The sequence below is a fragment of the Alnus glutinosa genome, chromosome 5, assembly GCF_958979055.1.
Source record: "Alnus glutinosa chromosome 5, dhAlnGlut1.1, whole genome shotgun sequence".
NCBI classification, from domain to species: Eukaryota; Viridiplantae; Streptophyta; class Magnoliopsida; order Fagales; family Betulaceae; genus Alnus; species Alnus glutinosa.
This window is the reverse complement of record NC_084890.1, coordinates 4,701,964-4,716,372: the sequence shown is the minus strand read 5'-3', so window position 1 is coordinate 4,716,372 and position 14,409 is coordinate 4,701,964. Positions and strand designations below refer to the sequence as shown.

At 35.8% G+C, this 14,409-nt stretch overlaps 2 protein-coding genes across 2 annotated transcripts; one reads left to right on the top strand and one right to left on the bottom strand.

Annotated features, from left to right (window-relative positions):
• Window positions 1-1,774: 1,774 nt before the first annotated feature.
• Window positions 1,775-4,530, top strand: LOC133868401 (transcription factor ILR3-like). Its single transcript, XM_062305289.1, has 5 exons — window positions 1,775-2,213; window positions 3,055-3,117; window positions 3,380-3,457; window positions 3,561-3,723; window positions 4,034-4,530. Exons 1-5 carry the CDS (start codon window positions 2,056-2,058, stop codon window positions 4,298-4,300), a joined length of 729 nt encoding a protein of 242 aa, XP_062161273.1. The 5' UTR covers window positions 1,775-2,055; the 3' UTR covers window positions 4,301-4,530.
• A 350-nt stretch (window positions 4,531-4,880) lies between these two features.
• On the bottom strand, window positions 4,881-7,720 carry LOC133868399 (sulfite exporter TauE/SafE family protein 2-like). Its single transcript, XM_062305287.1, has 4 exons — window positions 6,780-7,720; window positions 5,695-5,829; window positions 5,376-5,528; window positions 4,881-5,284 (listed from the first exon to the last, which is right to left on the bottom strand). The coding sequence occupies exons 1-4, from the start codon at window positions 7,563-7,565 to the stop codon at window positions 4,976-4,978; spliced, it is 1,383 nt and encodes a 460-aa protein (XP_062161271.1). The 5' UTR covers window positions 7,566-7,720; the 3' UTR covers window positions 4,881-4,975.
• Between the last annotated feature and the right edge of the window lie 6,689 nt (window positions 7,721-14,409).

Genomic DNA, 14,409 nt, shown 5'->3' with positions numbered 1-14,409 from the left:
CACTCACACTACACAACAATGACACAACACCAAGGCACAATGGAGTGGGGTCCATGTGTGGGCCCCACTTCATTGTGCCTTGGTGTTGTGTCATTGTTGTGTAGTGTGAGTATTTTAATAATTTCTCAAATAAGTATAACGCTTAAGATCCAAGATAATGCCAGCTCTAATGGCATTAAAAAAAGGACAAATGTTTCTAATACATCACCTCTTTTGCTGTTAACTCCTTAAGATGTAGATTACTTCATTTTTAACCTAGATTCTATTGGATCATGCATGAAAGGATCGAGTGCGCGGGAGATAGAATAGAACGTACGACATGAACACAACACAAAGTACATGGATTCAACGAAACCGTGGGCTGGTCCTTTTTTGTGGTCGTGTCACGTGTAGGGCTATATTCGAGTCGAGTCGAGTCGAGTCGAGTATTGAATGTTCAAGTTCGGCTCATTTAATTTTATTTCGAACACGAGTCGAGCTCGAACTTATTATCAAACGAAATATTCTGTTCAAGCTTGGCTCGTTTAATTTTATTTCGAATACGAGTCGAGCTCGATCTTATGATGAGCTGCTCAATTAACTTATTCATTTCTTATATAACGTAAATATCATGATTGTTTATATTTTCATAAATCTATACTAATCATTAATTAATTAAGTCTTGTTAAAATTTTATCATCTGAGTTCATTAAATAAATTAACTTGAATCTTAAATAATATAATCTTGAGTTTATAAGTATGTATATAAATTTATTATGCACATAAACAAATTACATGTGTGCACACAAACACATATAACCACACATACTCACAAACACACTTATGTACACACAAATCTATAAAATTAAACTCACAATAATAATTCAAGCTATATCTATCATATTAGGAAGATGATTCATTTTTACTCAATATGTTCTTATTACAAAATTAAAATAATACTAAGAAAAAATTGTAAAAATGAAGTTATACGAGTTTATACAAGTTTATTCGAGTCGAGTCGAGTTTATACGAGTATGTCTCATTTAATATTCAAACATATTATTGTGTTCACGAACAGCTTATTTATTATTCAAACCGAGACCGAACCGAGCCGAGTTCACAAGCGGCCGAGCTCATCTTACATCCCTAGTCATGTGTGTCCATTTGTCCCTTGTCTTGTTTCTTTAATATTCAAACCCAATAGCTCTCTTTCATTGTTGAGTTATTTTTATTTTTGTTCTTTTTAGTAATCATAAAAAGTGATTAATATGATACAAAGTAAAAAGAGTTTATATAAAAAAAAAAAAAAAAAAAAAAATTTGTATTATACTGAATTTTTTAATTTGAATAGTAATAAAAAATTATTATTGTGATATAAAAAATGGTTAAATACCTTTTTAGTATCTGTAGTTTGAAAACTTTATTTTTTTAGTATTTCAGTTTCATTATCTTTTATAGATAGTACTTGAGGTTTGAAAAAAAATGAAATTGGTACATCCGTTTATTTTTTCGTCTAATGTTTAACGGTCTGTCACGTGTCAACAATATAAAAAAAATAAAAATGACGTTGGATTTCCAGATTGGATTTAGAAACGTTTCGAATGAATCTATTCAGATCCGTTTGAAAAAGATACAACAATGGTTCAAGTCTCTCTTTAGGCCTTTTGGGTAGTCCATTTGTGAAGCCCAAAGCACTGCAGTGAGTAACTTAAAAAACAAAGAATGCGAGGCTTCAAGCCCAATATATTCGATATCATCAACGTGTTGTTGCTATTGTGCATTCGTGTAAGCTTATGGCACTGTGTGTGGTACTGGTGGAGGGGGTGGCCTATCAGGATTCTCTCTCAAATGACAAGTCTCCCTGTTTCTGTCCTTCCCACCATCATATTCCACCACCTTTTCGCCACTCATAACCCAAATTCCCAACCAACCAAAATTAACCATTCTTATACAGTTATACCCACTATTATCATCATTATCATTCTTATTCTCTGATATCACTTCGCAACCACGACGGCTGTATACGCCCCCTTTGGCTCTCGCCGGAAGTCTTGAATTTCCGGCCGGAAGTGGGACATGGGTTCTCAGGAAAATGAAAATCCCAGTTGGCTGGTGTTTGATGATTACGGTCTCATAGAGGACATCCGTGTCCCCTCCCTCCTCAACCCCACCGCTTTTGCTTCTACTACTTGGCCGCCTCCTCATCTTTCTTTCTCTGCCCCCACCTCTCTTAGGTAATCCCTCTTCATTTTTTTCCCCTTTCATTTATTTATGTAATTATTTATTTTTGTCCCATTTATTTGGTAATTTATAATTGACTTACTATAGTTTCTCAAGAATTTTTTGCCCCATTTTTTATGCTTGGTTTTATGTTTGTTTGGTGAGTGGTAACAATGCTAGCATGAAGAGGTACATTATTGTGATTTTTCTAGTTTTAATGGAAATTAAATTATGAATATGTCAATGTATCACCGTATGACAAACTGCAAAAGATTCTAATTAATCTGAAAGTCGAGAATTTTAATTTAATTTATTTTATTGGTAAAAATTATTCTATTACACCTTCCTTTATTCTGAGGTGACATGATTAGCTGATGCCTACTTAAAGGAGTGTTGTGAGTGCAACCTGAGTGTTGTACCCAAACCCATATAGTTAATTTTGGTTAAGTGGTATTTCAATATGTTATATCAAAACCCTCAAACTCAACAAGGGATGATGCCGAGATTGTGAATTTCTTTTGCAGTGTGGGGTTGTAAATACACAAGGGGAAAGCTGGTGATACTTGCACTCATTTCTTTTCCCTTCTTACAAAAAATCGAATATTTGAGAATAATTTTCAGCATTTAAGAAGCATTTAAGAAGTAGAAAGGGTTTTGGAAATTTTTTCCAAACAGACCCTTAGTTGTTCCTGTTTTTTTTTTTTTTTTTTTTTTATCCCCTACTCTTTTTAAACTGTTTGATTAAGAACCTTGGATGTATCTTGAGCAGGATCAACTGCAATTATCTATTTATTTATTAATCTTCTAAATCTTGTGTAATATATAAGCCCCTGTTTTCTCTTGTTGTTTTGGCAGTGTGGAGAATGAAGGCTCATTTGCAAATTCAGATAGTCTGAAGGAAATTGGCTCTCTAAAACGGTAGAGACTAATATGCAGCCCAAAGTTTTAAAATGCATGGCTATTCTTGTATTCCATTACGACCTCGTTGTTTTTAGGGTGTTGGAAATTGTTTTTAAGCTCTTGGGTCTGGCTTTGTTTTAGTATCATTGGATCTTCTAATCTCAAACTGTTTGTTTTCCACTAAATTTCACTAGTTATTTGCTGTGTGTCTCAATTTCCCCTTCTTTTCCCCCTCCTTTTATTTGATCTGCTAAATTTCTGTAGAATTATTCAATCACAGGGCACGGTCCGAATCATGCAGTGCATCTGGTTCCAAAGCATGTAGAGAGAAAATGCGGAGGGATAGACTGAATGACAGGCATTCTCTAATTCTCTCTTTCTCCCCCCTCTTCTCTCTCTCTCTCTCTCTCTCTCTCTCTCTCTCTCTCTCTCTCTCATGTTGACTTTGGCATTATCTTAAGGTTTATGGAATTGAGTTCTATCCTGGACCCTGGAAGACCTCCCAAGATGGACAAGGCTGTTATGCTGGGTGATGCTCTGAGAATGGTGACTCAATTACGAGGTGAAGCCCAGAAGTTGAAGGAGTCAAAGGAGAATCTGCAGGACAAGATAAATGAAATGAAGGTGCGCTTGGGTTTGTTGTTTCTGTTTTTTCTTCCTCTTTAGAAGGGATATGGAAAATGCACTTATGATTTGGGATTATTCTATATACCTTAGTGCTAAAAAGTATATGTTAAATCACTATTTATTCCAAAAGCATATGAATATTTTGCTCTGATACTATGTTAAATTACCACTTACCCCAAAAGCTCAAGCTCATAAAAAATAATAAATTTAATCATTTAGGTAATATTTTAACCGTATAAATAAGGAAAGCGGGGAAGTTGCACATTCAATTTTTCTGGTCATGCTGAGTGGAGCTTTGTTTTTACAGGCAGAGAAGAATGAGCTTCGCGATGAGAAACAGAGCCTAAAGACAGAGAAACAGAACCTTGAGCACCAAATAAAAGCTTTGACTACTCAACCAGGCTTTTTCCCCCATCCTCCTGCAATCCCAGCTCCATTGTCTGCCCCAGGACAAGTTGTTGGCGGCAAGCTGGTGCCATTCATGGGGTACCCGGGGGTTTCCATGTGGCAGTTCATGCCGCCGGCTTCTTTTGATACCTCACAAGACCATGTCCTCCGCCCCCCAGTTGCATAAGGTGGCAGGGCTTCTTTTTTTGTCTGCATCCCTTGTGCAGAAGGAAGCCTTTGTTCGTCAAGTTTCTTGTTATTTCTATTTCTATCAAGTTTGCAATAATAAGACTGGATTAGGTGGATGGCAAATGTTGCTTAAGAAGTTGGAACTTCCATTCATTGTTGATTAGTTGGAACATCTTGTAGGTTTTATTAACCAAATTGGTAATCTAGGTACCATTTTTGACTGGTCAAGCATGTCTCTTATTAATTGTTCTAGAATAAATGTATGTACCTGATTTGTAGGGAAAAGTTGGAAGGCATCATGCCCGCGAGGGTCAGCTCGAACGGTTGACTCATTTGGTTAATATTATAAGATTGGCTATTTGAATTCTCACTCAATCGATATACGGTTCTTGCTGGTGAGGTCGTACGCTTAGGGTGGTTTACTCGACATGGATGGGTCGCGAATAAGTCTTGCGGTTCCACGTCATAAAAAAAGGGGTGGGGGGGTGGGGTGGGGTTTGAAGATGTCCATCAGGATGTTAGTTTATTTGATCTACTGACCGAACCTTCAGAATTTGTAGTTGTTTTCTGCCAGCAAGTTGCTTAATTAGTACTTATTTCTCTTCATTTGAAAACAAAATTCTTAGAAGCTCAACTGGAAGACTTATTAGGAGCCTATTTACAAAAATTGTTCTTAACAGGGTAATTTGAATCCCATGTATTTCCCAGAAACATAGTTCCTCCAAACATCGACAGCTCCAAAGGTAGTCATCAGGATAGTACTCAAAGCCATCACAATGCTGACAGAGAATACGATGAGAGATGACCTCCCATATTCATGAATTGCTCTCTGCACCACTAACATTCCAAGGAATGAAGCAGCAAAACAAATTATGGCAAAGATGAGGGCGGCTTCTGTGTTTTCCATCCCCAACAAAACGTACTGAAATGCCGACATGGTAGATGAGAAGAAAACCATGAAAGAACATGTCGCCGCTGTTACCTGCACCAAAACATGAGAACAGAAGGTAAGAATTCCTGCCAATTTAACGCAAACATGATGAACAGAGAATGATTTTGAAGATGGAATTCACCTCAGGCGCTATCCCAACATGAAGAAGAAGTGGGCTTATAAGCATTCCACCTCCAATTCCAAACACCCCACCTAAAATCCCAGCTAATAATGCCATCTTTGGGAACATAAGTTTGTTTGATGGTCCATCTCTAATCGGGTCTTGATTTTCATCCTTCGCATAAGAGTGAAAGTTTACGTTAGAATATTAGTTAAACGATTAAATCAATTCTTTTCTATCGAACTCAAGCTTATGAGATTAGTGACGGTTTATTGAAGTAAGAAGAATTTGATTTCAATGAATCATGGAAAATTAATATTCAATCATATTTCTCAAGCACCTCATGGTTGGAAGCCTGATGTTGAACGCTCTCCTTCTTGCATAGGATCCAGGCGGTGAAAATCAGGGCTAGAGGAATTTGGAATGATGAGATAATCCAGTAACCCGCTCCACAAGGTTCAATTTGAATCATCCCCTGCACATATTTCGAATCACACGTGCTAAAGTGCCAGGAGGACAAACTGAGAGTCCCAACTTTTTTGCTTTTTCTGGGCAAACATACAACACAAAACCAAAACAGAAAAAAGAAAAAGAAAAAGGGCCGGTGTTGATTAAAATGACGTAGCAATGAAAATTAGTCCCTTTTTATTTTTTTTGTTTAAACAAGTATTGATTTAAGGGTTGATTTTTAATATCACGTCATCTCAATTGCATAACAGTCGTATAATAGTTTATAAAATAACATTACTTTAAGAATTTCCACTTAATAATTTATTTTTTATTAATAGACTTGCCATTTAATTTATAACCAGAATATCTATTTTGAGACACAAGGGATATCTTATAATTTTTTTTTATTCATTTGTATGGTTCAGAGAAAGATACTCTCGATGTGGCACCAAATATTTGATGTTTTAAAAAGTTTCCCATGGACCAAATCTATTAAGTTTTCACAGATCACCTATATTTCTTAATATAATTACAACAAAATAAAAGAAAGTAAAAAGACCCTCAAGCCTCCTGGTCCAAGTCCTGGATGCAACTTTCCTTTATGGTGGGCGTTGATTCCAGGACCAGGGGACCATGAATCTAGTGGGATTCCCAAACTCCATGGCTGCAATTTCACTGCTATGAATCCATCTCTAGATCTCCGTGTGTAAAAAGCAAAAAAGTATACATCACTTAGCAAAAAGTAACATATTAATTACATACTAATTAATGGTCTATCACTGGATTTTGCAGCAAATGGCTCCTTGATTCTGTCTAGTAAAAGGAACATCAAGTTGGGATGTTTGTTATTCAATGACAATATTATGCCAAGGAATTCCAAGAAAAAAGGGACCCAATGTAATTATTGTTAATTTTGAACATTAAGAATTATCCTAAAGAAGGATGCATGATTAAAAATGGAGTTAGCAGCCGTACCTGTCCTTGCCGATTGCCACGAAGAAGATACAGAGTAAAGAAGGAAAACCAGATAAGAACTAAGACCCCCATTTTCATCCATGGAAACCTCAATTTACAATCTCCTTTCACACCCAAAAGCGGTTCTTTTGTAGCTTTGATCCCTTCACTTTGATCCAACCCGTTCTCTACTGTTTCACACCCATTTCTATTCAGCTCTTCAGATTCCATTTTCCAGTGCAGCACGCCATTTTTACAGGTCTTTGAGGTAGACCAAGCAAGAAAAGTAGCAAAGAGCATAGTAATAAGCCATTCTGGGAAGACAAGGTTGCAAATCACTCCAATACTCACTCCTAACAACATACATGGCTCCGAAAGGAGTGCTATATCAAAGTCAATCAATGTCTTGCCGCCAAACTTCGGATTTGTGCCGCGCAGGTTGCACATAACATTTGCAACTGACCCGCCTGTGACCATGAAAGCTGACAGGCTTGAGGCTGTCTTGAGGTCAACGCCCGCCACTATAGTTAATATGGGTATGAAAAGCCCACCGCCGCCAATCCCTCCTGCGCTAGATATAGAGGCGGCTATGAAGCAGAGAACCCCTGCTACAACAACAGGGGTTGCTAATTTCAGTTGGTTTTCTTGTGTTTGGAGACTCCTCCATTGATAAATTTTGTTCAGAAAGTGCTCGATTCTCGGGGAGTTAGAAATGGATTCTGTTTGTCTTGCATGGGAATGATTGAAGGTGATGAAAAGGATGATTAGAAGAAGAATAAACCAAGTAAGAGTACTATGGTTCTTCATTTGTTTGGGAGCTTCTTTTTTTTTTTTTTTTTTTTTTTTTTTTGTGAGGAGTTGTTTTTGGTGTTGTCATCTCCAGATGAACTGTACTCAAGTGTCTTATATAAGTGCCAGGAGGAAGTGTTGCATGGTATTTGTGAGGAAAGACGACAGAAACGGCCACATCAACTAGACAACAGGAAATGGCAGCGATGTTTCTAGTATTATTGTTCAATACAATGGTCGGCAAGCACATACCCACTGGTTGATAAAAATATAATTAATTAAAGAAGAAACAATGGAGATATTTTCCATGATCTGTAAAAGTAATGGACTTTGATTTTTCATTAAAGAAAGACTGATGATGGGGATTAGGACGAGAATTAGGAAGAAGACCTGGAACCAATTTGTACCCACCCTTTAGTTTTTGTAGAAGAGATTTGTGTTGAGAAATACTCATTTGTTATTTTTCAAGAATTACAGAGTTTAAATCGTATGGAAATGAAGGTGTTAATTTGGAAATTAAACAATACTATGAACTTCTTGAGATTCGAAAGGCTGTGTCTGCCGTCAGAGGAATAAAATATGCTGATGTTATGCTTAAACCGTTCAAAGTGTCCTTCCTATGATCCGATCTTGTTTAGCCATTATCATTAAAATGGAAAGAAAATTATATTTTAAACTCCGTTTAGCGGCCCAATTGAAAACCAAGCTTATGTTTTTACACCTATTTTGTATGGTGGCAATAGGGTAGTCTATGATCTTCTGGTGGAATGCAGCAATCTTTTTTTGAGCAAAAGCAAAAAGAGAAATCTCTTCGTATCTAAACATAATCTAATTAATATTTTCTTATTGCTTAAGTTAATGTTTTTTTTTTGTTTTAGGCACACATGACTGCAACCCACGATCTTCTCTCCAATTCTACAACCACAGAGGCTTGAATTCCGAATTGTGCAAACTTGAATCAATGCCACGAGAATGACAAATCAGTAAGCAAGTCATTTGATTTTTCAATTTAGTTCAGGAATCAGGAAGCATGTTAGATATTGGCCGGAAGCCTGCAAGTTAAGGTCGTCGATGCAGTCTCGTGCTCCATAACAGGAAGAAAGCTACTCAGCAGTCTGCACTTCACATGTGAGCTAAAAGAGCACAGAAGCCATGAGAGGTGTCCATACCCAATGACATGGGGGTTTTTAAAACATTGAAAACGACAATTGTTTAGCAAAATAGTTTGGCTGTGAAATTCCTTCAAGGCATGGTAGCAGAGTAAATCTCGTATACACAACCTCACACATAAGAACCGTGTATCAGCCGATCTCGTGGCATTAACCAAACGAGCCCCACTTCGAGCTGTTGGTGGTCCCTCCTACGTGAGGGACCAACCCTTGTGAGCCAACAGAAACAGAGGCACAATGCATGACCTCCATTTCAGTTGGCAAGGAGCAGGTCATGCACAATGCGTGACCCGCGTCCAAAGGAAAAGACAAAAAAAAAAGAAGAAAAAGAAATCAGTTTTGTGGAGACAAGCCCTAGCAAACAGTGAGGAAGAGAGAAAACGAGGGTTTTCGCATAGTGATTTCCGTCAAAAATTGGAGGGTTATTTATATAAAAGTTTATGGGTCCATTAACAGTCTCAAAAGACGTCTTAGGAAATGATGACACTTAACACGCCCCCTCCCGTGTAGCACTATTGTCCAAATACGTGTATTGCATTAGAGCGTAGCGGGAGAGAAGGTCCAACCCTCTCTCTAAGACACCTTGAGAGAGATGAGGGGGCACTTTATATAAAAGTCCTTGGGCCCATTAACACTTTCAAAAGACGCATTTGGAAAGGGGGACACTTAACAATTTATAGTCCGATCTTGATGAAATTTCAGCATGTTGTTCCTGATGACGAGAGCTATGCATTGACTGGTGTCGATCGTTGGACTCTCTCTCTCTCTCTCTCTCTCTCTCTCTCTCCGGTTGCTTGGTTGTTCATTTCCTCTTGGTGAGACCTTTCTTTGTTATTGTTGAAATCCACTCTTGAAGAGATAAATTTATGTTTTAATCCAAGAATGTTTGTATTCTTGATGTGGTGATAACATTTAGATATTGTTCTAGAGAAGACATTTGTAAGCCCATTATTGTTGATAGTGAAAGTTTTATCTGGACTAGGTCCTGTGATTTTTTCCTTCACACTGTAGGGTTTTCCATATACAAATCTTGGTGTATTATTTGTGAGTTGTTTGATTTATTTATCTGCATTGTTTTTGGTGAGTTGATATTTTGATGGTAGATTAACTATTTAATTTACACAAAAAGAAAAATAATTTTCACTGTATTTTTGTTATTAACATTCACCCCAACACGAACTAATCCACCCACTCTATATTTTGAAGAATGATCAGTTTATAATTTGAAAATCAAAAGCAAATTGAGGATTCGATGCAATGAATTCAATGCATGATCTGTTACCTACTTGTAGTTTTTGGGCATGTGGGATTTTTTCGTTTGGGCAAGTAAAGATTACCCACTTGTTGCATTTCAATTGAAGGTGATGAGATAATATTAATTAATTATAGGGGTACGGTAGGTTTTGATAGGTAAAGAAGGTTACGAAAATGCGGGCAAGGGACAAGGGTTGGGTCAATTCAGTCCTCCGCAGCATTCATGCCTTTTAGATTTGGAAAATGCTTGCCTTACAACCCCCACCCAACTTCCACACAACTTCCACTCACATGTGTGTGAGACCCACGTGCTTGGGACCCCAACCTATTTCTATAAGGAAATGCTTGAAGATTTTTTTATTTGGAAAATGCTTGAAGTTACTATTGACGCATTGATATGATAATTTATGATTAATAAAATGATTAAGAATATATAATTGCAAGAACGACGGTCATTAACTAACTAAGGCCCTGTTTGGTAAATTCTTTCCTCCTCTTCTTCCTTCCTTTTTCCTTGTTCCTGTCGGTATGGATTTGAAAGAAGACTGAAATTTCTGACTTCTTGAACAAGCCAATATGTACTGATTTTCTATTTTACCCCATCAGCAAAAACACCACCCTCTACAAAACATCATACATAGTACAGTGCCAATATCCCATTGGGTTAGGGGTAAAATTGGAATTGAGCCAACCATTTCAGCTTTGTATTATACCTGTATTGACAGTAAACAGGGAAAAAGTAGAGGAAAGGGTGGGGAGGAAAAGGGGGAGGGGTTTACTGACCGGGGCCTAAATTAACTAGTCAGATTTTTTACTTAATCATTTTATCAATTATAGACAGGCATAAGAGTTTGTAAAGATATTTATAGGAAAAATTGTAATATTCTTAACAATACCATTTCCATAAAGATATTATTAGGTGTACTACCTCCTAAAAAAATAAAATTATTAGGTGTACTACAATTTTTATGCAAGTATTTTATAAATTGATAGGACAGTTTACATGTCACTTGCACGTTAGTTACTAACTAATTAAATTTGATTGTGACTGATATGATAGCATCGCATAGACGAGACTATCACATCAATTTGTAAGGAAATTTTTGACATGACCTGTAAACTTGACATTAAATTAGTGGATTAGGATTAAAATGGTTGATCTATTTAATTAAATGAATCGAATTAAAATTAGTTTATATAATCTTGTAATTATATCTCGACAAAACTCAAATTTAACACGCGAATACGAAATGTCACCCACGTGAGTAAGATAGTGGATGGAGACAAGTACATCATTCGTCGATGGATTGAGATGAAGTTTTGGGTAGTGATGAATACCCTTTCTTGAAGAATTCGCTAGTATACACAGAACCCTCCACTACAAGTCTGCAAGAAGTTTAGCCATGAAACTTCACTAGGAGAGTCTGGTTTCTTCTAGTGGGCGTGCCATCTTTTCATCGATAAGAACTGTTCCCTCCCTTTCCTTTTATCCATATATATTAGAGTATTCCTATCTGTCTATTAAGGCAATTTAATAAAAATATACAAAAATCACTCTCAGTAATTTTATTATTATAAATAATAGTGAGTATTGTTCACTTACAAAATCATTAAAAAGAAAAAAATTATTTCTCACGAATAGCTTTGTTTTGTTATACAATATTTTAGGCTAAAAGTGTATTTTTATTTTCTCTTAAACTACAATATTTCTATACTTTAGACATCCAATGCGAACAAATTTCTTAGCTTGTTCACATATTCCAACATGTTTTGTGGAATTGAAGGGGTATTTTTGTATAGCATTTTTTTTATTTTTTAAAAACATGTTTGGGTAGGTTTTTAAAATTCAAATTCTACTCAAATTTTATCAAACTTTTTTCAATTTTGTCTCGAGTTCTCAAAATCATCCAAACATAATTTTAAAAATCAAATTCTTTCGGTATTCACAATTTTAAATATAGTAAAGAATAATATAATATAATACAAAAATTTTAAAACATCACCATTAGAATAAGACAAATATTCAAAAATATGACCGTTAGGAAAAGACAAACATTCAAAAAAGATTAAATAGAGAAAAAAAAATAAAGAAATATGAAAAAAAATATTATTTAAATGGAATAGTGATAGCTAGTGAATAGTTAAAATTGTGAGGCTGCTAGGAGTACATTAAAAAAGTAGCTCACCAGAATAGAAAAAAAATAAATTTTAGCTATTTTGACTTAATTTGGTGAGGCTACTAGAAGGATTAGGATCCTCTACAATTTCAAATAAATTTTAGATTTTTAAATTATGTGAATTCAAGCTGTTTTTTACATCGAATAATGTGAAAAATGCTACATATTAAAGATATGATAAGTTATTGAGGCAACAAAAAATAATATTCCAAAAGGCTTTTTCATCACTTTTGAAGAGACGTTTTTTCTTTATTAAACCAAAAGACAGTTTTTTGCTCAAAGCTTTTATACGACTTAAAGTGTAAGAACCTGACAAAAATATATACTCAATTCTCATTGTTAACATGTCACATATTTAATATGTAACATTTTTAATGACATACGATGGGTGAAACGACATAAATTTACATAATTTAAAAATCTACGATTTAAAAAAAAATTGAAGAGGATTCTGATAATCGCTACTAGGAATGCTCTTTAAGCACGAGAAAACAGTTTTGTCGGATAATAGGAACAACGAGACAGAATCAAGTGGAGGAATCTCAAGATAAAGATGGGGGGCTTCTTTATTTCATGTTGGTGTTATTATCACTAGTGATTGGAGGCTGGTTGGCTGGCTGGCTGGCTGGAGAGTACTAATCCTCTCGTGATTGTCTTTAATTTGCTGTGTCTTTACATGTACCAAATCCAATCATTTTGATCTTGAACAGTTTGCATCGCCGCTCTTAAATTCCAAAAGGGTCTCCCCACAATCAAAATGAAAGTGTGCGCACATGACTAAATAACAAGGTGACACCTCCATGGTAGAACACCTTCTTCCAGCCATCTCTGCAGCTTTTTTGGCATCTGTGCTTCAAATCATCTGTCCGGCCATCTATCAGTTGTTGATGTTCTGTGTTTGTGTTGTTTATATTATTGTTTTTTTTTCTTTTCTTTTTATGTTTTTCTGAGTTATTTTGTTGGTTCTTTCTCTCCCTGTTCACCCATGTAATGTTGTTTGGGTCCTCGTGACTCAATACACTCCAAATATCACATTCACTGGTGATCCCGATTTTGTGGCATCCGTGCCTCAAACTATTGGACCCGCATCTTCGGAAGCATTGCTCTCGCGTACTTTCGTTTTTAATTTTAATTTTGAGTTGCTCAGCCCTAATGTTTTCTCTCTCTTATAATTTTGTTTCGCGTATCTGAAAAAAAAAAAAAAAAAAAAAAAAAAAAAAAAAGGGTGACTCCTCAAGTCTCGAGAGCCATATCCCACGCCCAACGGTGAGTGGCATCGGTCGGTAGGATCCACTCGAGCATGGCCAGTACTGACAGTAGAAGTTAGTTTTGATAATCACGTGTAGTGCTGATAATAATGAACCACAAAACACATTTTTCTTGCAAGTGAGAGAGAGAGCAATTAATGTTAGTCAGCGGTCAACATGCACTAAGTTATTAAGAGCTCGTTTAATTAACTGTTTATTTACAATATATATATATATATAAAAAATCTTATTCTTTTGAGCAGAAAGTAGAATTATGTCATCGTAGTGACAATACTTAGCTTCTTCCTACTTGCCATTTATTAAATTTTAATTTTTTAGATATTTAATATCAGATAAAACGTACGGGCTGTGTTTGTTAATATAATATATTTTTGCCCACTTGTCTTGGCATAAATCATAAATGCATTGATCATGCCCTTTAAATTGAAACAGAAGAAAGTGATCGACAAAGCTTATCTAGAAAAGGGAGAAAGACGTTCATTCCATTGCCATCAATCAATTTTCTTAGCATTTTCTTCTTTATTATTTCGACTTGAATTGGTGCTTGACATATGGTTCATTTCAATTGTCTGATCGTGAAACTTATTGTATGTCAACTTCATTCTTTAGTTTCAAAGACTTAAAGGATCAATTCTAATTTGTGGTTGAGAGATATAGATAAGGATGAATCACGTAACATGGATGCCACCATTGAGCTTTTCTCTTTTTTTATTGCCCCCTCCTTTCCACCTTGTGCAGTTGTGCATAGTATACTAGTTCACTTATGCAAGAGTGCAATCCAAATAAGAAAATTAGGTTTAGGAGATTTCAAAAGTCCTTTACTTAGTACTGCAGCTCAGCTTCCAGTGATTTTCTGTTAATATGCTGCCATAAAGATTAATCGCTGGGAACAATTGTGATAAGCCCATATATAGTATTTCCACCAAATTCTCTATAACCCCAAATTCGTTAAACTTTAACAAATAAGCCCAAAACCCCACAAAAACATATTATC